Genomic DNA, 22,490 nt, shown 5'->3' on the forward strand with positions numbered 1-22,490 from the left:
ATTTTTTTTCTTTCCACTCTGAAAGAATTTTAGAATGTTACAGTGGTAGTTATTGACAAGAATATATCAATGTGCTGCTGATACCACAGGACAAAGATTACTTTTATTAATTTCTCTTTTATTTGTATGTATCTAAGAGTTGCAGTTACACTTTTTCTGAGTGTTTTCTACTTTTGCTTCCACAGTTTGTTTTTCGCAATGTTTCCATGTGTTCTGGGTCATAAACATGTGCCATGTTTGATGAGTTATGGTTGGTACAGGTAATAGAATATTTCTCTCCTTGTTTTCCTGATCACTCTTACTATTTTTTTACTTTTGCCCACTCTTTGCTCCTTAGAACATTTCTCTGGATTTTCCCAGTAACCGTCTTTGGCAGATCCTGAACAAACTCCATCTGAAAGGCAAAAATACATCCTGTTTAAATCCCCGGCTGAAGAAAAGACACACTTTCATTATGGTTGGGGATAAAAGGATAGGAAGCTGCAGAGGCAGGGCTGGGATGAAGAAATGCTGACTGAATGCCCTGCCCACTTGAGCTGCTGTGAAAAGCCCAGTACTCCATGAAAGAAAGACTGGGCCCTCATGAACTAAAATCTCATGACCATTGCCTCCCCCCACGTCCATTCTAGCACACACAGCCAACCCAAGGCTACAGCTGCAACAGACCCTGGCATCTACTTTTATTTTATCTAATTCTGGTTGGAGTGTTTTCAGAAAGCTGTTGAAAAAGAGCTGAGGCAGGAGAAAAAATGCACAATTGTCTGGTACAATGAGAGAGCCTGTCTTTTTGGGCTGTGCTTACCTTCCTTGGATATTTGTATGGTGCAGTCACCTTCTTGACATGTTGTTGAAGTTCAAGAGTTAATTTTTTTTGATCATGTGATACAAAAGCAGGAGCTAAAACAATGAAGGCTTTGACCACCTGTGCCACAAAAATGAAGGGGTTCCATTAACTTCCAGAGCTGGCAATAAAGACTTTTCACTTCTGTTGTGGAAAGCTAGTGTCAAAATTCAGAATGCCAAAATTTGATCTTTTTCTTTAATTTCCCTTTTCATTAGCTGTTTATTACAGAATGCTGGCTATCAAGGACCCAGTCTGGAGCAGAGGATTTTTTCTATATTTCCAGCTTTTTTCCCCCTAACATTATAAACTAATAAAGCTGAAAATCTTGACTCTGTTGCTCAAAGAAATGTTGCAAATGTAGAAAATATAAACCAAATATTAAACACGCTGGATGTCATTGCTACAGTGCACTAAGTGACAAAACAATAAATAATAAAAATTTCATTGCTTAGACAAAAATGTCTGTATCAGTCTGAAAAGCTAAACTATTTTCCCACGTGAAAACCTGCAAAGAAAGAAAGAATTCTGATATTGTAAGATCCACTAAGATATGGATTTAAAAAAATTTAGCCTGTCTAATTTCAAAAATATGCAACATATTGAATTCCAAGGAAGCCTAGTACATACAAGGAAGTTGATACTTAGTCCACCTGCAGAATAGATTTGTCAAAATTTTTTTTAAATTGTTGCAACATCTTGTAAATTTTATTATTGTTTGCATAAGGCATCTTTCCATGACTTTGTTGTGACAAGGGCTGAATCAGGACCAAAGCACTGTGGGTTTTTGAGAACATCAGAGAGGGGTTGAGAGGCATTTCAAGTCAGACCTGTGAGAGCTTTGTTTTGTTGAGTCTGAGCCAGTGGATTGTCCTGCAAACACTTGACATTTATTTTGCAGGACAGCAGATTATTATTACAGATCTTATTTCCATACTGGGACAATTAATTTGGGACCATTTCAAGGGCAAAATGAGAGAAAGCCTGAGATCTGGCTCTTAATAGTTTTGTTAATGTTCACTTACAGAGAAGTCTGGGATGTGAGCTGGTTTAATATTTACCATTAAAAACTCAGACAGGCCAAATTGATAGGTGGAGCAAATCATATTTTCAGGGATTTTTTGAAGTAAAGATGACAAAGGGATCTCCTACAATTATTTGATCTGAAGTGTCTCTGGCATGGTTTTTGCAGGGGTCTAAATCATTAGAATATGCAGCTTGCTGATTCTGGAACTGTATAATCATAATTATACAAAGTCTTTTTTTTTTTTTTTTTTAAATGGTATAAGTGATTCTCACCTTTTCCATTGATTTATCAAGGACATTGTGGCTGTGGTATTCTTACCTTTGAATGGGTATTCTACAAGAATTAATGCAAACGTACTGTTTCGGACTGGCCATAACCTTCATGGATATCCAGCCCTGTCTGGATTTTCCACTTTGCAAACACTTCAGGATTCAGTGCTTCCCCTCCAGTTACACAGTGCTTCAGACTCGGGAACTTGTAGCTTGAGAGGAAAAGCAAATGAAATAATTTTCTTAACTCCTAAAATGAGTAGTGAGCAGCCTTAACTAAACAGACTTGCTCAGCTTTCCAAGTACACTTAAGACTGAAGGAAAAGCTGAATGGGAAGACAGAGCCTGAGCTCTCTGCTAAACCTGGGTTGGCTTTTGGCAGGATGAAAACCTATGTGACAAGAATGAGTACCTTACCAAAGATGTGAAAGCTCCTTACAAACCACTTCTCACAAGCTGGGTATTTTACAGAGTGACAAACTGGTGGGAACAGCTGCCAAATAACTCTCAGCACGTGGAACTCCTCTAACTGCTCCCTTCGTTGCCAAACATATGAGAACAACTCCATGGTGCACCAGTAACTCCCTGATCCAATGCTGCCTAAAACAATGACTTAAATTGAACTGTGAAGCCTAAGTTCAGAGGAAGTGACCGCTTAAACAAATCTCCTTTCTTTCCTCTGTGCTGTCTATTCAAAGACCCAGTCCTGAAGCCCAAGTAGCCTATGGTGTGGCTAATTCTTCTCACATTTCAAAACGGAGAGCTTCTTTACTGAGAGCAAGCTTTGCTAATTAGGTTTCCTTGAACTGAAAAAGAGAATTAAGGAACCTAAGGAGCTAACCATGCAGAGCTGTCCCAGCAGTATACCCCAGCCTCCCTCCTGTCCCTGCTGTACCTGCTCACATCATGTTGGACCAACATGCGGAAGGCAGTGGGAGCTGTGCAGAAGGTGGTGATGGGATATCTTGATAGAGTCTAGAAAAACAGGAAGTTATTGTGCTGAAAAAAAGTGTAATGCTGGGTCTGACCTTGTGAATGTGCAGGTGATTAACAGAATTTACATGCTCAAATGTCTGCAAGATGAAAACCCTAAAATGCTGTACCAGACAGTCCAACTCCTGCATAATATGGAACTTTCTGTCCAACAGAAGTCACTCATGCAAAGGAAAGACCGGTGAGAACAGTAGTTCCAATTAAGGGGTTTCCTGAGGGTTTTCCAAGGTGTCTGTGTCTCAGGCTCAAGCCTAATTGGTGATAGGAAACTATACCACAGCTTTTCCAGTATTATTCTTGGGAAAGTCAAGGATTCCGCCCCACACAAGAGGCCAATGCTGAGGAGAATCATCCAGCTGAGTGGTTTAGAAAAAGAGCTGGGGAGAGGAAGAGACACTCTGGTAACTTTGGATTGCTTGGGATGTGGGATTACTCACTCACCTCTGCAATAACTTCTGGTTGAAACTGTGGCATACTGTGTACAAAGACACAGGCTCCACAGATCCATGGTGAAAAAACACTGCCATAGGCTGATTTTGCCCAGCCAGTATCAGAGGTATTCCACATTATATCTGAAGGAGTCAAGTCCAGCCAATACCTGATGAAAAAGCAGAGATGGAAAAAACTTTCAGGGAAAACAAATCAGTACCAAACCACAGATTTAACTTTTGAGGTATAATGAAATGGCCCAAGGTTTCTTTGGCTCTCAGGGAAGGTTGAACCAGCATGAGAGCACTTGACCTTTTCTGGTGTGGTTGTAGGGACACTTTCCTTATTGCTCCTCTGCTTTCAGCCCTGCAAGTGACACAGCTCGGAACATGATGAGCTCAACTGGGCCTTCAAGAAGCTTTTAGTAACAAGGGTTTTACCATGAGAGCAGAAAGATGAAGAAGGTGCAAATCCTACAGTCATGAAATGCCTACATTTACTGGAATGTTACGGTCTCAGGTTCAGTTTAATGCTGATCACAGCACTTAGTCAGGATCCTGGGAGGAACTGCAAGGTAATACCTGCCAGTGGTTGCAAATCCAATGCCGTAACTGCTGTAGGAATGCAGCACCATTTTTGGGAAGCCCACTGGTTTTTTTCCACGCTACAAGACACGAGAAGACATTAAAATAAGAAAAACTTTAAAAGGTTTTACTTCAATAGAAAATAACTCTAAATGAAGCAAATCATCCCTGGCAATCACTCTCTTAGGGTGACACCTGTATTTCTGATAAACAAAATAAAATAGTGCTTTCCACTCTGCAGCCAATACTGCCTAGTACCCATGAGGAAAACGGATTTGTATTGTCTGAGATTCTTCCCACTGTGTCCTCGTTTTGGCTGGAATAGAGTAATTTTCTTACTGTGTCCTGGTATAGTGCTGTGGTTTATGAATTTAGGATCAGTGTAGTGTTGATAACACACTGATGTTTTAGTTGTTGCTAAGCAGTGCTTACTTTAAGTCAAGGATTTTCCAGTTTCCCACACTCCACCAACAAAGAGACGCTCAAGAAGCTGGGAGAGATCATGGACAGGACAGCTGACCTGAATTGCCTGAAGGGATATTCCACATCACAGGAGGTCCTGCTCAGTTTATAACCTGGGAGGAAGTTTGTTGGGAGGTGTTTGGGGATGGGCTGGGCATCAATCAGTGGGCAGTGAGCTACTACTCCTACTAATATGATGGTTATTATTATATTTCAATTATTAAACTGTTTTTTTCCTCAACTCAGGGATTTTACCTTTTTTTTCTCCTGATTCTCCTCCCCATCCCACTGGATGTATATGTGTGTGTGTGTGAGATCCAGGGGCTCTGTGGTTCTTAGCTGACACCTGGGGTTAACCTACAATTCAGTGTCTATAAAATAAAAGACAAATACTACCTTTTCCACTTGTGTCCACTTATCTAAGACATCACTTGCAAAGTTGAAATATTCTGGCAGTTCCTTTTCACCCTGGTTTATAGATTCATAATGGGAAACAATCGGAGATGTAAGAAGCCTGTTGTTTCCATGGAATGTTCTGGAAGGTGACCTGAGAATCCACAAACACTGAGGAATCCAGGATTTAAGAAATGTTCTCATGATAAATGATGTTTTATCAGATGGTGAGGGGAATGAAGGAATCAGTCACCTGGAATGAAAGAAAATACGTTTAAGGGAATCCAGTTACTGGTTGCTGTCCCATGTATAATGTTGGATAAATGAATGCAAACTAGCTTGAATAAATAGGTTGTTTACACACATCCTCATTATATGTCATGTTACCTGTATTTTTGTGATGTGAGTATTTAATATTATGGTATACAAAAGGAATAAGCACAGTCATCTTGAGGTTAATAAAATTAGCAAAGTAGTTGCTATGAATCGTGCAACAAATACAACAACTGTGGAATCTCGTCCAGCTGGGAGAAATGGTGGTTTAACCTCAGTACCATATGCAGGAGGCATCAACCTGAGGCCATGGGAAACAGGACACTGAAAAAAGGACACCTAGCCAGGTCATGGCGAGAAGAGTGGGATCATGGGAGCCAATACGTTAACAGAACTAGCCTCTATTTGGTCAGGTTTCTGGTTCTTGTTCTCAGTTGGTTCGGTATCTTTTACAAACAAGGTCATGTTCTGAGTTCACATTCCTGATTGGATCCTTGCCCTCAGAAAACCCCTATACCTTGTGAGGTTTGCCACGCTCTCCCCACCTTTGGATCTTGCCCCTAGACTCTGTGGTTTCTATGTTTGTTATTTTGCTTCTAAAGTTTTGGGGTTTTTTTGGGCAAAACCATCGTTCCCATCCCTTATTTTGCTAGCTCCCCCAGCCAGGTTGAACTAGGGGTCCCAGCGAGTGAAGACTACAATAACTGGTGCCCGAACAGGGACCTCATATTGAGGGATCTTCTTCAGTTCAGTTTGGCTTGGTTTTGGCCAATCGATTGGATCCTTTTTTTATTCTCTGCTGTGGATTAAATCAGCAGGCCTGACATGGTTACAAGCAACCCTTGGAGTCAAATCTTTCGGATGCCTGCCCAAAAAAGCAGGTAAGCAGAGAAAAGAGACACTTATTCCTGCTGTTCCTACCCCAACCAGGCAGGCATATCCCACCTAATCACGATTATTATGGGAATAACACTGTCAAGACTAGACAAGGACATATACGATAGCTTTAAATTTTTCTTAGCAGTCCACAGAAGAAAGGCCCAAAATTGCGAGTTAAAAAACCTCCGAAAACGGCTGGTTTGGAACTTTCTGGCAGCCGTAGCCAGTAGCACTGCAGCAGGCTCTGCCACCGCCGGGCCCTGTGCTGGCCTGCCCAGCCCAGCCCAGCCCAGCCCAGCCCAGCCCAGCCCAGCCGCTGCAGCCGCAGCTGCAGCCCGTGGGACAGGCCCACTGCTGCCGGCTGGGCCCTGCACAGTGCTACGGAAAACAGCACGGACTGGGGAATTCTCTGTGTGGCATTTTGGGATTTTGTGGGCGTCAGCTTTATGACCTAGCTACCAGGGGACCCTCTCGTGGCGTGTCTGCTGCCTGCTTTCCGTGTGATTCTCAAAACGCTCAAAGCCAAAGAGCACCGACTCCCGGCGCTCGGCCCCTCCCTGGCCTTGCTGGTGTGGCAAGAATCTGGGGGGTCTGGGGCCACTCTACCGTGCAGGATCCCTTCCCAAACCCAGACTGCTTTTAACCCCGTCACCCTGGGGATGCAACTCGAGGGCAGAACCTGTCCCAGACACAGGAAGCAGTGCAAATAGCAACGCCTGCCCCTTCGGCCTGGCAAACTGCCCTAGAATGGAACTTGACCCAAGTTACTCAGCTACCCTCTATCCCCTTCTGCCTCCTTTGCTCAGGATCCCTCTTGGATCACCTTCCCTGCTCCTTCACCACTCCAATCTCTCTCCTGTTCATCTGAATGTCCTGCTGTATTACCTGCTAACCACCCTCCTAACGTCCATGCCACCAGAGGCACCATGTTGCCTCAAGCTTCCCCCTTCAACTCCACCCCCACCACTCCTGACTACAACTCCCAGCATGCCTTGGGCCACGCCCCTCCTGGGGACCCAGAGCCACGCCCACCATAATCCTGGGAGCGCTGCTGTCCAACATGGCCGTGCCCATGTCCCCGTGCCAGTAGAACAAGCCATGCCAGAGAACAAGCTCTGCCTTGACCCGTCCAGCAATAACAACACTGCGCTTGCATCCTTCCCCCTCCTCAGAAGAAAACCTAATCCCTTCTAGATCCAACGATTCCATTGATCTATGGCAGAAGGCCCAGACAGTATGGTACAGAAGGGGAAGGGCTGGTCCAACACGGGAACCTCTAGGGAACAGGGAAATACAAAGACTATGTACGGCTGCCAAAAACTATGGAAAGACTTCTCCTTTCTTGAGCAGTCTAATGCAAGCTGCTTTCACTGCATATCTTTTAACCCCTCATGACTTAAAGCACGAGATGCCTGTGCTGCTGTTTCCAGCTGAATTCACCCTGTGGGAAAGCGAGTGGAAGAGATGGTTAAATCAATTGTTGCTTTACAGTGCTGAAGACCAGGCATGGGCAATGCTAACACTAGAACACCTAGCTGGGGAGGGAGCACGTACACAGCCCCACAATCAGGCTGGAAACCTCCCCCAGCCAGTGCTTGGTGATATTAAAAATGCAGCAAGGAAAGCACTCATGCAAATGCCTGATGGAAGCACACCTGCTCCAGACTTTGTAGATATAAAGCAAAAGCCTAGTAAACCATGCATAAAGCTAAAGTTTTGGCTCCCCTTCACCAGAATCACCCACAAGCAATTGTTTATCATTTTATGGATATTATACTTATTGCAGCTGAAAATGATCCATCTTTATGTTCAGCTTTGAAAGCCACCATCACATCCGTCCAACAAGCAGGACTGACCATCACAGAGGAAAAGATACAGCAAACATCACCCTAGAAATATGTGGGACTTAAAATTCTCTCTCAGACTGTTGCAAACTATTAATTGGGTTAAGCCTTTGCTAAAGATCATTAATAAACATTTAGTCCTGTTGTTTGTTTTGTTACAAGCCTTTTTAATTTGGTAACTGATTCTGCTTATTTTACAGGTATCATTGAGAGAGCTGAAAATTCATTCCTACAGACAATTACTAATGATCAGTTATACTCCTTCTTAAAACTTTTTATTCTTTCTCAGAAAGAGCATCCCTATTTTGTCATGCATGTATGTTTTCATTCTTCTTTGCCAAGATTCCTAGCAGAAGGTAATAAACAAACTAACAGACATTGTCACTGCATGCCCTGACTGCCAAAAATATTCTCTGCTGTCAATTGAGGCAGGAGTAAATCCTAGAGAGCTTCACAGTTTACAGATTTGGCAAAGCAATGTGACCCATTATGTGTCTTTTGGTTGCTTTAAATGTATACATGTTTCTGTAGACAGATTCTCAGGAGCAATCTGTGCCTCTGCTCACAAGCTGAAACAGCAAAAGATGTTATTAAACATTTCCTACAAGCATTTTCAACTATAGGCATCCCACAAAAAATAAAACTAGATCATGGGCCTGCCTATGTCTTTTACCCCTTGTCCCATGTCTTCACTTGTAGCTGTTTATTCTCACATCTTTGAGGCACATATGTCAGCATTGGTCAAATTTTATTCATCAAGAAAAGTTACTTATTTAACATTGGAACTATTGCCTTATTCCTTAGCAGAACCTTATACAGTAATATTTAATCTGCCCATCAGACAAATGAGTTCAAATACCCAGAGCTTAACACAATCTTTTCAGTGGTGCCAACATAAACAATCTGGATGCAGATTTTTCCCCCCCAGAGAGATATTTTGTCAAAAGCAGCAGAAATTCGTGGTGTTCTCCACAATCCTTGGACACTGTGGCAGGGAAACACTGACCACTTGTAAACCATCCTTAATCACTTAGGAAGATGTTTCTCCTTTCTCAGTCTGCTCTAATTCTCTGATTTAGCTGTAACTTGCATATTTTGGAGCATTACAATGACAAAATCTACACAATAGCTTCTGAGAGAAAGAGGAGGGACATGATATTTAGGGAAATGATATTCAAGACTGATAAGATGAAACACATTTGGAGTTTGGGATTCCCAAGTGCTCTACAACAACTTCTGCCAAGAAGACTGTGAGAACCTTCAAGTTTTTAGCACTTTCTCACCTGCAAATGTAGAGGTGAAAATGAAGACAGAAAATTGAGGAAAAGACCCAGTAATGGCAAAGTTCTCAGAATGAGAAGTGAGAATCAAAAATGATTATTCCTGATTTAATACTATTTGCTTTGCTCAGTGATCGTCAACACAAAGAGTGCAGATAAATAACATTTTCCTCACCTTTCTGCTGTGGACAGGAGAGATCAGGAGCTGCTGGGGGAGATCCTCTTCATTCATTCACTCACCTGTTAGGACATGTTTCCCAGAAGAGGCACTGTAAGGATCAGCTGTTCCCTGGACATGTGAAACCTGGGCACTCCTTAAAAAAGGTTTTGCAGTGAAACTCTTCTGACTTTATTGCTTACCTCTTCTGGAGTAATGAGAAGAGAACGGGGCACAAAACAGACCGAGCAGCAGAACTCTTTCTGTTCTGGAGTAACTTTTTTTCTTGTAATCATTTACACCATTGTTAATTGTGCGTAATTTGCACCTTAACCTAAAGCACTTTTTCCTCCAGTTTAACCATTTAAGTACGTCACAAATTCATCATGATGAAGAGAAGCATTAAAAAGAAATGCATTTTTCCTTTGACTCTGAAAGAATTTGAGAACATTACAGTGGTAGGTTTTGGATGTTAATTAATTACTGATACCCACCTCAGGACAAACATATCTTCTTATTAATTTCTCATTTATTTGTAATTTTCAAAGCCTTGTAGTTTCACCCATTTTTTTTAAGAAAGACGTTTTTACAAATTGTAGTAAAAAAAATTAGACCTCTGTATGCATCTGAGTCTTTCTCCCATTCCACACTTTGAATCACTTCCTTCTGAAAATCTGTAGGTTGAAGGCAAAAGTGGTTCAAATACCACATATCCTCAAGAATGTTTTCTCCTTTTTCTTCTGCAGTTTGTTTTTCCTGATGTTCTCGTTCTGCTCTGGGTCACGACAACCTTCTCTGTGTCTTGTGTTATGGCTGGTACACACGATGGAGAGTTTCTCTCCTTGTTTTCCAGATCACTCTTGCTCTTTTTATACCTTTGCCCACTCTTTGTTCTTTAGAACCTTTCTCTGGATTTTCCCAGTAGCTGTCTTTGGCAGATCCTGAACAAACTCCACCTGAAAGGCAAAAATGCTCCCTGTAGCCAAATAACTTGTGGATAATTTCCCAAGTGCAACAAAAGATTGGGAAAACACTTTTAGCATGGAATAGCTGGGGATAAACAGATGGGAAACTGCATAACCAGGGCTGGAATGGTGAAATTCCTTACTACACCTTGTAGCTACTGCACAGACAGTACTTGCAGGGAGATGTACCATGATCTCTAGGAGCTGAGTGCTTTCAGGACAGGGAGTTACTGGTGTCTTTCCTAGTGGGAAGAGATGGATTCCAACCCACTCATGCTAGCAGGAACTTTTGATTTAGCTGTCTGTCAGAGGAGAGCTCAAGGTAGACCTGGTTAGAATGGAACGCCTTGCCCACTTGAGCTGCTGTGAAAAGCCCAGTACTCCATGAAAGAAAGACTGGGCCCTCATGAACTAAAATCTCATGACCATTGCCTCCCCCCACGTCCATTCTAGCACAACACAGCCAACCCAAGGCTACAGCTGCAACAGACCCTGGCATCTACTTTTATTTTATCTAATTCTGGTTGGAGTGTTTTCAGAAAGCTGTTGAAAAAGAGCTGAGGCAGGAGAAAAAATGCACAATTTCTGGTACAATGAGAGAGCCTGTCTTTTTGGGCTGTGCTTACCTTCCTTGGATATTTGTATGGTGCAGTCACCTTCTTGACATGTTGTTGAAGTTCAAGAGTTAATTTTTTTTGATCATGTGATACAAAAGCAGGAGCTAAAACAATGAAGGCTTTGACCACCTGTGCCACAAAAATGAAGGGGTTCCATTAACTTCCAGAGCTGGCAATAAAATAATATATTTGTTGTGAAAAGCTAGTGTCAAAATTCAGAATGCCAAAATTTGATCTTTTTCTTTAATTTCCCTTTTTATTAGCTGTTTGTTATCAACTGCTGTGCTATGAAGGACCCATTCTGGAGCAGAGAATGTGTTGATATTTTCCACTTTATACATTATTAAACTTTCAATAAGTTGTAGTACAGAAAATAAAGAGAGATTAAAATTTTGTTCCAGTTGCTCAAAGAAATGTTGCAAAGTTGGAAAAACATAAATCAAAAATTCAACACTCTGGTTATCATTGCCACCATATGCTTAGTGGTAAATGTGAAATAACCAAAATTTCACTGCTTAGACAAAAAGATCACATGACTGGTCTGAAAAATCACATTTTTTTCCCCACATAAAACCCTGCAAAGAAATAATTCGGAAATTGTAACATCTATCAAGGTATGGATTTTAAAAATGTTTATGCCCGCCTAATTTCAAAAGTCTGCAACACTGAATTCCAAGGAAGCCAAGTACATACAAGGAAGTTGATACTTAGTAGAAAGCGTATTTCTTTTACATTTTTTTCCTAGTTTGTTTTACCTCCCCTCGCTCTGGGTCGGGACTGCTGACAACAGCCACCTCTGCGACTGCTGGGTGCTCTATCAATGCACTCTCCACTTCAAAGGGGCCAATGCGATACCTGGGGAGCACACAGACACCTCAGCCAGCAGCAAGGACCAGTCCTTTGGGCTTTCCAGGCTGCATTTCATGAGGCAGATCTAAAAGGAAATGCCTTACCCAGCAGAGTTAATGATATCATCAGCTCTTCCAACAAACCAGATATATCCCTCTTCATCCATAACGCCTCTGTCCCCGGTGACATAAAAATCTCCTCGCACAGAGGCAGCAGTTTTCTCTGGATTATCCTGGCAACAGTCAAACATTTCCAGAAAAGTATCTTATTGTTAGTGAATTGCAATGCTTTTCCTTAGCAGTGATGCAAAAAAATGAACAAAAAATTGTACTCAAAATGAGTGTGTTCAATACTGCTTTATATTTTCACTGAGGTGTCACTACCTCAGAGCCACATGATCATCTCCTTGTGAGGGGTTTGTGCTGTAGCTTGTGTTTGTGCTGTTGATCTTGTGCACATGTGTACAGATGTGTGTGACAGGCATCTGTACTAAGGTTTTTCTGACTGCTGTGCCTTATGGAATGGGGGTACCTCTGACAGTGGTATGAGGGAATAAAAGACCTTGGAAAGCCTCCCTGAGCTTCTGATGTGTAAGAGTAGAATTTATGGGCTTTCTACAATAACATTTAACCAAAGATAGGAATGGAACGGAGGGAAAAGCGATGCTCTGAACATGAAGTAGATGGCACATATCTGGAACGAGGTATCCCCTGGTTCTTGTTGCATTTTGAAGCTACACTCTGTCAGTCAGTCTATTCCTGAAACCACACACTGATCAGGCTCAAAGTCCTGAAGTAACGCAGTGAGACTTTCTGAGGATCCTGCATGGAATTCTGCTCCTGGCAGACCTTTGCCCTGGGTCTCTCCTGAGCCCCTCAGCAGACACAGACACAGCAAGTCAGGCTCACCAAGTACTCAGAGAACAGGCAGAAGGGTCGTGTGGGTTTCACTCGGATAGCAATGGTGCCCTCTTCTCCTTTAGGCACAACAGCCCCATGGTCATCTACGATCTGCAGAAAGGACAGACACAGCAGGAGTGCTTTGATCAGCTCAGAGCAACATCTGCTGCAGCTCAGTGCAGGGCACAGAAGGGACACAGACAGCACTGCCTTACTGTTCTACCCACAACTGCCTCATACCTGCACATCATAAGGGGGAACAGCTTTTCCCAAAGAGCCAGGTTTAATTTTCATTCCTTTCATATTGGCACAGATTGTCACCTGCAGAATAGATTTTTTAAAGATTTTTTTAAAAATTTGTTGCAACATCTTGCAGATTTTATTTGTGTTTCCATTAGACAGGACTCCTCTTTGTGACTCTGTTTTGACAAGGGCTGAATCAGGACCAAAGCACTGTGGTTCTCAAGAACATCAGAGTCTGGGATGAGAGCTGCTTTAATATTTTTCATTAAAACCTCACACAGGACAAATTGATACCCAGAGCAAATAATCTATTTTAGTTTTGCTTTTGAAGTAACAATGGTGAAGGGTTTCACTACCAGTAATTACATTTATTGTAAACGTACTGTTTCAGTCTGGCCATAACCTTCATGGATATCCACCCCTGTCTGGATTTTCCACTTCGCCAACACTTCAGGATTGAGTGCTTCCCCTCCAGTTACACAGTGCTTCAGACTCGGGAACTTGTAGCTTGAGAGGAAGAGCAAATGAAATAATTTTCTTAACTCTTGCAAAGAGCAGTAAATAAATTTAACCAAACAGCCTCCTTCAGCTTTCCAAAAAGGAAGGACACCAAAAACTTCACAAGCTCCTTTGGAAATGACAATCTTCATCCTGTTATGCACACCTTGACTAGAATCCTAGTCTGCTTGTGTTGCTAGTGAAGATGATGTGGTTTATCTCTGTGTCAATAGAAGTACGTTTTTCTACTGAAAAATGCATGAGCAAAAGTGTTTCCTTGGGAGAGCAGACATAAAAGGAGGAATCTGAACAAGCACATCAGATGTGTGTGGAAAGCTCAGTTATGTGCCAACATCTAAGGTCAGGTATAACACAGAGGATTTTCTAGATCAAAAGGAAGGATGAACAGATATACAGAAGCTGAGCTCTGCTAAACCTGGGTTGGCTTTTGGCAGGATGAAAACCTATGTGACCAGAGTCTAGAAAAATAGGAAGTTATTGTGCTGAAAACCTTGTGAATATGCAGGTGATTAACCAAAAAGGCCAGTTTGAGGGGTATCAATCAGCTGATTGGTTTAAAGTGCCTTAAGGGAGGAATAGGCACTCTGGCAACTCACTGAAAATTCAGGAAAACAGAGCCTTAATTCAGGTTTATGCCATATTCTGAATACTGGCCCATAGTCAGCCTGACCCCAAAGCAGCTGGAAGTCCATACCTGAAGTAAGGTTTAGGTTCAATATTGGACTATACAGCAGTGATCCCAAGATCTTTATATCTTGCATCTTTATCCAGTTGTGCTCTACACTCGAACAATGACGCATGGCCTAACCAGGAGGGAAAACACTTGTTCCTTGGGCTTAATGGGCACCAAATGGAGGGATGATTCCTTGGGATGTGGGAAGTACTATCCCTGCTGCTACTAATCAATGGCACCCGTGGACTGGAACTCAGTTTGTTTTCTTCACTTTTGTAAAATGGAAATAAATATCACAGTATAAAATGTTAAGCTTACCTCTGCAATAACTTCTGGTTTAAACTGTGGCATGTTGTGTACAAAGACACAGGATCCACAGATCCATGGTGAAAAAACACTGCTCCAAGCTGCTTTTACCCAGCCAGTATCAGAGGTATTCCACAATATATCTGAAGGAGTCAAGTTCAACCAATACCTGATGAAAAAGGAGAGATGAAAGAAATGCTGCAGAGAATGTGAGAGACTCAGGCCCAGGTCACAGCAGGAGGCTTCCATTAGAAGATGTGGTGTCAGCAAGTGGGGCTCTGTAGAAAATTTGAGAGAGTTGAAGGGTCTTAAATATTCTCTGATTTCCCTTCCTTCCCTCCTGCTTAATATTTCAAGCATTTATTTTTCTTGTGAGCAGTGCAAAACATCTTTATCTTGAGTTGCAGAATCTGGATCTAGAGCAGATCCCAAACAGATCATCTGGAGTAGGCTTTCCCTACCTGGTGCAGTTGAGACATCAGCTAAGTCACAGCTCATTTCTCCAGAAAACTAAACAAGTTACTTCTCTGGACCCTTGATCACCAGCTTCCAACCCAGAATGCTTTGGGAAAGGTATCCTTTAACTTTCAAGATGAGCAAGATGCAAGATCCTACAGTCATGAAATGCCTACATTTACTGGAATGTTACGGTCTCAGGTTCAGTTTAATGCTGATCACAGCACTTAGTCAGGATCCTGGGAGGAACTGCAAGGTAATACCTGCCACTGACTGCAAATCCAATGCCGTAACTGCTGTGGGAATGCAGCACCATTTTTGGGAAGCCCGTAGTTCCACTGGTAAAATACACGAGCATTGGGTCTTGACTCCTTGTCTTGATACATATATGGTCAGCAGATGCAACCCTTGAGAAGAAATGGTATATTCCAGTCACTACATGCAGTTTTCCACCAGGGCAACAGCATTTTTGTAGTTTATGAGTTCAACAGAAAAATTGCCCCAAAGTTACCACTAAATAAGTGGTAACACAGGTAAGAACAGTTAGAGAACACATTTTGCTTGTAACGAGTGTGCCCTGTATGCCAGAACTTTTAAGATATGAGCACCTACAGAATATTTCAGTGACTTTGTCCTCAACTGAATGATCTCACTAAATAAGTGGTAACACAGGTAAGAACAGTTAGAGAACACATTTTGCTTGTAATAAGCGTGCCCTGTATGCCCGGACTTTTATGATATGAGCACCTACAGAATATTTCAGTGACTTTGTCCTCAACTCGCTGTTTTTTTTCCATCCTACAACATGTGAGAAGATATTAAAATACGACAAACTTTAAAAGGCTTCACTTATATAAATCATCCTTGGCAACTCCTCTCCTGTAGTGATACCCATCTTCCTGACAAACAAAATAAAATGTTGTCCATACTGTCCAGTACCATTAACAAAATTGTATCATTTCAGATTTGTTCCACCATGTCCTGGTTTTGACTGGGATAGAGTAAGCACTGCTTAGCAACAACTATGTCAAGGACTTTCCAGTTTTTCACACTCTGCCAACAAGTTGGTGCATGAAAAGCTGGGAGAGATCGTAGACAGGACAGCTGACCTGAACTGTCCAAAGGGATATTCCAGCCACAAGAGGTCCTGCTCAGTTGATTCCCTGGTGGGAAGTTGGTCGAGAGGTGCCAGTCACTGTTTGGGGACAGCCCAGGTGTCGATCAGTGGGCAGTGGGCAATTGTGTTGTGCATAATTCATCTTTTCTGGGTTTTCCTTGTTCCTCTCTGTTTTTTTGTTATCTCCCATTTCATCACTACTATTTCTATTAATACTTCTACAATAGTGATAATTATTATTAATATTCTTTTTATTACTATATTTTATTTCAGTTATTAAACTGTTTGTTCCCAACCCATAGGTTTTTACCTTTTTTCTCGCCTGTTTCTCCTCCCCATCCCACTGGATGTGTGTGTTTGTGTGTGTGAGATCCAGGGGCTCTGTGGTTCTTAGTTGACAGCTGGGGTTAAGCTACAGCTCAATGTCTATAAAATAAAAGACAAATACTACCTTTTCCAGTCGTGCCCACTCATCTAAGACATCACTTGCAAAGTTGAAATATTCTGGCAGTTCCTTTTTACCCTGGTTTATAGATTCGTAATGGGAAGTAATCTGAGATGCAAGAAGCCTGTTGTTTCCATGGAATGTTCTGGAAGGTGACCTGAGAATCCACAAACACTGAGGAATCCAGGATTTAAGAAATGTTCTCATGATAAATGATGTTTTATCAGATGGTGAGGGGAAGGAATCAGGTGTACACCTAAGGAATCAGTCACCTGGAATGAAAGAAAATACGTTTAAAACCAGACAGTTATTGGATGCTGTCTAGTTTCTGATGCTGGATGAATTGATGCAAACCAGCTTGAATAAATAGGTTTTTTGAACACATCCGTGTTTTCCCTATTATTTTATGTTGCTCCTTTACTTGTAAAGGGATTGTGCACTGCTTTTCATTAGAATATTTGTCCTCTACTTTGTCAGCTGATGAATGACCCTCATATCTCATCTCTAAAATTTCACTTGCCATTCCTTTTCTCAATATCGATGTCTGGATTCCTGTAAATTTTATGTTACTTTGCCTGCTTACAGAAATAAAATACCAGTACTTTTGAAGGGTTTTAGGAGACTCTCACCTTGACTTAAAACTGTCTCTGTAATTATGTTATGCCCTAAACCTGCACTAGATGGCGAGTCAACTGAATTTATGCACCAATAAAACTGATGAATCTCTGATTTATTTTCTTATGAGTTCTATTTTCTTTGAGGGCATGGAATAAACAGAAAATAGACAGTAGGTGAGCAAAGGTGAAGTGCCAAAGACTTCCATTTGCTTTGCACTTCAGCTGAAGTGTGCAGCTTGGGAAAAGATACATGTTGTAAAATAAACTTGCAAAGAAAGTGCCAACATTTCCAGTTTCTCCTAGTCTTTCCTACACAACATACAGGTCCATATGGAAGAGACAGAATGGATAATGCCACAGGTATTTAAAGCCCAGCGCTGAAAGTCAAGAAAACTGGATTTTCACTCACAGGAGCTGAATCATCAGATAAACTTGTTTTGAGTGTAATTAAGTCCTTAAGGATGTACCCATATATCTAAGGGATTTTTTACCCAATTCTATGAAATCAGCTTTGCTTTTAAACTTTTTTGTACCATGATGTTGTCCTTATTTAACAGCCAGCAGTACATACCTGTCTCCTAGGGATTCTATGCAGTTTCTCTCACCTTTGCATTATTTATTGCAAGTGTAGGTGTAGTGAGAGCTTCCAGTGCTCAATGCCAATAAATAACAGTAACTGGCATCACTCTGAAATCACTGTATTTTTGAGGCAAACCAGAGAAATTGAGACAGAAGGTGCACATGTCAGGCACATCTCAATACCTCTTGGCCAATTATTTGACAGGGTGTGAGTGGTAACGAAGCAGAAGGCTCTAGAATATTATTGATCTGGATCCAGTGATTTCTGCTGACTGGACTGACTTCTCTAGGGGGCAGATTTTCCACATTTCTCAAACTACAAAGCACAAAAAGAAAGCCAAAGCTAGCTAGCACTGGTGGAGAAATGCACAGAATGTGATCTTATCTGCTCTGTGTCTAACAGAGAACATTGTTCTCCACCAGTTCAGTTCCACTAAATCTCACTCCTTTCCTCATTGCAAATCTGTCCTGGCAGGGTGGACTGTTGCATGATCCTCCTTTTTCTGCAGTTTCCTTTCAGTACATAGAGGTTACAAACCCTTTCCATGATGGAGCCTATTTCCTGGTAGGAGGTTTCTAGGAGGGATTTAAGTTGATGACTATTTGTTTTAGTGACAGACGGGAAAACCAGCTCTCTCAGCAAATGGTTTTGTCATCCTACCTTTGTTCTGGGAGCCTTAGGCTGTGCTCTGAGCTCAAACACTGCCTGCCCAGCTCAAACAGGTCTTGTTAGTTTAAACCTGCAGTTCTGAGAGATGCTTTTTAACCTTACTAGTATGTTACTTGAAAGACATCTTTGAAAAAGAGCTGTTGTGAAGAGAAAGAGACCACAAAGTCAAATGGGAGAACCTTATCTTTCTGCTTCTTTTTCTCCTTTAGTACCTGATTGCTGAATCTGTATTTGTGTGTGATCTTATCTTGCCAGCAGCCTGAACACACAGCTCCTGATTTCATTAGGCACGCTCTGCAAGTACTAATGGAGCACATCTCAAGGTGCATTACAACACAAAGCTTTGGAGCCTGGTAGAAAAGAGTTTGTTGGAAACCCAGCCCCACTCACAGCAGGCATGAAAACAGAATAAATTGCAGCAATATGCCCCCCAAGATCCTTCACCCACAGAAAATGGAGGCTACCACATCAACCCCCATTGTGAACATTCCTTCTTTTTAGTGGTGCCCTCCTGAATAAAAAGTCTGCTAAAGGCACAAGGTGCAAAGAATCACTTGCTACTCCTCAAGGAGTCATTATTGAAGGAATTTCTTCTTGATTTTACTAATCCAGACCCACCTGTTGCTAAGTCAGCTCTGTCCTTCATGCCACTGAAATACTCTGTCCTTTGTGCCTGGTCTCCTCTATCAGCTACAGCTTTGGGGGTAAAGTTCACAAATTTCATCAGAGTTTAAGGGTCAGAGATATTTCTGCTACAGCTACAGACTGGCAGGTGTTTACAGAAATAATTCCATAGTAATTGAAGGAATTGCAGAATCTCAATATTTCTGTAAGATATATTTTTAAATGTTCTGAAAGGGCTGTCTTGGGAGGCCTCATAGTTCACATGCACAGCTGATAACAATCCTAAGAATGAATTGGCACATTTAGCCCCTTCCATTTATTGCACAGAAAACTCTGTGACCACTGAAAATCAATTGCAAAATCTTCTGGTTTATCTTACTTGAGCTACAACTTGGCACTTAAGTACAGAGGGGAGCCTCACAGACAAGACATCAAAGAGTTACAGACATTAAAATTACCTGTTCAAAGAAATGAGTTTTCCCCTGACTTCAACACACTCTCAGCCCCACAATTAGTAGATCCATAAGTGCAAGAGACAAGCAAACATGAGGCAGAGGAGCAGCCCTCAAATACTGTCCCAGGTACCTGAGCTGCTGCTTTGTCTGCAGCCCTGACAAGAGAGGGGTGTCTAATTACAGCAGCACACTTGGAATCCACTGGTGCTTCTGTAGGCAGGTGTTTCCTCCTGTGCTCTCTCACCTTCTCCCTGGGTTGTTTATTTTCAGACACAGTAAACCCAACTTCCCCATACTTCTTCCCAACTTCTCCACCCCCCCAACAACTACTAAAGATGGGGAAGTACTTAGCTAATTTAATATTCCCATGGAAAGGTGCAGTTGGCTCCACTGGTAGTGGACTTATCAACATTATCAGCCTCTTGGTTTGGCTGATACAGCTGCAGACGTTTGAGCAGCAAACCCTACTGCTTAATGCTCCTTTGTTCCTTTCTTTCTTTCTCAGTATCTGGATAAAGGCAGGACAAGATGAGGACACATCCATTTTCCCTTCTTCTATTGTTGTTTCTCACAGGCTTCCTGGCAGCAGACAGCATAAGCCCAAATGAAGCAAAGCTAAAGAAAACCAAGCTCCCCAAAATAAAGAAGGAGAACCACGTCCTCTTGCTGAAAAAGAGCAACTTTGACAGAGCATTGAAGGAAACCAAATACCTCCTGGTGAAGTTCTGTGAGTATCAATTTCCCCTCCCTTACCCTGGTGGCTCTGCAGAGAATGATTGATGTTGGGGCACTCAAGAATGCTTGTTTTACCATTGCTTTGTCCCCTAGTAGTCCTTGTTTGTTTTGGTTTCCTCTATGTATCTATTTCTGATCGTAACTACAGCAATTTATCCTTTTTTGGGGTGGTTAAATACCAGTCTGCTACATAAGACAGTGCTGAGTTGGCATTCTTTGCTTCCACTGCCTAATTTTGCAAGTGTGTGTTTCACAGCAGTGATGGGTAAAACATATTAAAAAAAAAAACCCAACCAAACAAAAGTTAATCAGAGAGTGCTTTTCTCCCTCTTGCATTTTCATCAGCACTTTGTATGAGATTTTTTTGGATGGCATCTCTCCTCTGCAAGCACTTGGGCTTCAGGGATTCTCTTTTTACAATATTTTGATATCTGTAGTTACATTATATTGTTATTTTTCCTTGAAAGGAGCGCTGCACAAAACTGGTGGGGTTTTTGAATAACTAACTTTGTTATAAGGTCTGGCCACCAAGTAGATCACAAAGGCAAAAGCCAAGAGGCAGATCCTTGTGATGTTACCCATCTAAAAGTTCAGATGCTGCATAATTTCCAGTGCCCCAAACAGGGATCTGCACTGGCCAGCAGCTTGCTGGTAGCAGAAGCCCTTTGATCAGCATAAGACAGAGAAATCTTTGTCTCTGTTGCTTGGGCTTGACCTTGCTCTGCTGAGCCAAACTCCCTGAGCTCAGTGCACACGTTCCCTTAACCTTAAATTACACAAACACTTGCTAACCAGACCCCCTTTGGAAGCAGGTGCCAGACACAGGTACAAGCTGAACCCCCAGACTGTTCCATATTTGGAAGGGATATTCAAAATTAAGGCAATATCCTAATTTTGCAGAAGTGCATCAAATTTGTCCTTTTGCATCACTACCAAATGTGAATTTTACTCCTGGTAATAGAATATAATAGAATATAATAGCAATAATAACATATTATATAAAATAAAATATTCAATATTGATATGAATATATAATAATATATACAGTATAATAGTATAGCAATAAACAATGAAACGGATCATAACATAAAGAATATATTGAAGACAATAAAAGATAATAATAAATAGATTATAATAGTAATAGGTATTAAAAATAATAAAATATATAATGATAATAATGATAATGATAATAATAATAATGTAGTGTAGGTCAACCTGAAATGAAAATACTTGTATTTTCAACAACAAAATCTAAAATACACTAAAAGACCCAGGAAACTAAAAATATGTTTGGGTCATACCAAACATTTCATTAATCCTGAAACAAGGTTATAAAACTTCAAGTATTTTTAATCTTTCAGAATAATCACTTTAGAAAATTATTTAAAACAGAGTGTTTAAAATTTTTAGATACTTCTGAAAGTGTTGAAATTTAGGAAGATTTTGTTTACTAATTGTGGAGGATTTAAAGCTATTTGCCAAATTCAATCTGCAGTTGTGTACTGTTTTATTTCTCTGAAGATGCATCATTTTGGTGAAAAAATAACTTCTCAGAAAAAACCTTAGTCATTCTGCATTGTCACCTTTGTAAGAGCTGTTTCAAAGCACAGGATCTAAGTGACCAGGTCAGAGGAGAGTTTGTAAACAAACTTTCTTAGTACTGGCAGAGATTATCAACAGGGAGACATTGCAACACACTTCAGGATTGAAACCAAGTATGAGTGGAAAACAGACATGAAAAAATTCAGAAAGAGACAGGAGATGGAGAAAGAATTGTTCAGAATAGAGTAGCCCAGGGGCTTGGGCACTGCAAGCATGTGGGGTGTAAGCCAGGCTTCCTTGCCCCTTCTTCAGAGCAGAGTCTTGGAGCTCTCTGATCTCCCACACCCTCACACCTGGCTTCTTCAGAAGGGAAGGACAAACAGTCTCTTCCCTTCCCCACCACATCTTCCAAAACACAGAGGTGAAGCTCTGCTCCCCAAACACACCTTGCTCCAGTGATCCTCATCACTCTCTGGCCAACATGTCAGTCCAAGGCCTTACTGAAAACCCATGGGTTGCCTTTCCCCCACAGCCATAAAGGCATCCACAGTCCCTGGAAAGAATTATGGAATCACTCCCAGGAGGGATGAGCTCCACAGCACCGATCCATTATCTGGAAATCACTGGCCTCAATCCCTATAGCTCCCTTTGGAGACATGCCACTGAAGAGCCTCTGGGGCAGTGACAAACTATCCTGCAGTGAGGCACTGCCCTGGGCCGTAGGAAACCTGACTCCACAATGCTGAAT

General features: G+C 41.6%; 2 protein-coding genes across 2 annotated transcripts in view; one reads left to right on the forward strand and one right to left on the reverse strand.

Moving 5' to 3' along the window:
• Positions 1 to 22,490, reverse strand: part of LOC121350634 (acyl-coenzyme A synthetase ACSM4, mitochondrial-like) — a 23,133-nt gene continuing 643 nt past the window's right edge. The window contains exons 2-12 of the mRNA XM_041462115.1: positions 16,527 to 16,792; positions 15,738 to 15,756; positions 15,222 to 15,393; positions 14,485 to 14,671; positions 13,388 to 13,561; positions 13,002 to 13,082; positions 12,771 to 12,872; positions 11,967 to 12,094; positions 11,769 to 11,868; positions 11,023 to 11,142; positions 1 to 394 (exon numbers count right to left, since the gene is read on the reverse strand). Coding sequence (XP_041318049.1) covers positions 302 to 394; positions 11,023 to 11,142; positions 11,769 to 11,868; positions 11,967 to 12,094; positions 12,771 to 12,872; positions 13,002 to 13,082; positions 13,388 to 13,561; positions 14,485 to 14,671; positions 15,222 to 15,393; positions 15,738 to 15,756; positions 16,527 to 16,727 — 1,377 coding nt within the window. The 5' untranslated portion in view covers positions 16,728 to 16,792 and the 3' untranslated portion in view covers positions 1 to 301. The remainder of the gene's footprint in view (positions 395 to 11,022; positions 11,143 to 11,768; positions 11,869 to 11,966; positions 12,095 to 12,770; positions 12,873 to 13,001; positions 13,083 to 13,387; positions 13,562 to 14,484; positions 14,672 to 15,221; positions 15,394 to 15,737; positions 15,757 to 16,526; positions 16,793 to 22,490) is intronic.
• Positions 17,061 to 22,490, forward strand: part of PDILT (protein disulfide isomerase like, testis expressed) — a 26,360-nt gene continuing 20,930 nt past the window's right edge. Inside the window, 4 exon segments of the mRNA XM_041462120.1 lie at positions 17,061 to 17,074; positions 19,682 to 19,760; positions 19,762 to 19,840; positions 19,971 to 20,192. Coding sequence (XP_041318054.1) covers positions 17,061 to 17,074; positions 19,682 to 19,760; positions 19,762 to 19,840; positions 19,971 to 20,192 — 394 coding nt within the window.

This window comes from Pyrgilauda ruficollis, unplaced genomic scaffold (genome assembly GCF_017590135.1).
Source record: "Pyrgilauda ruficollis isolate IOZ18807 unplaced genomic scaffold, ASM1759013v1 scaffold16, whole genome shotgun sequence".
NCBI lineage: Eukaryota > Metazoa > Chordata > Aves > Passeriformes > Passeridae > Pyrgilauda > Pyrgilauda ruficollis.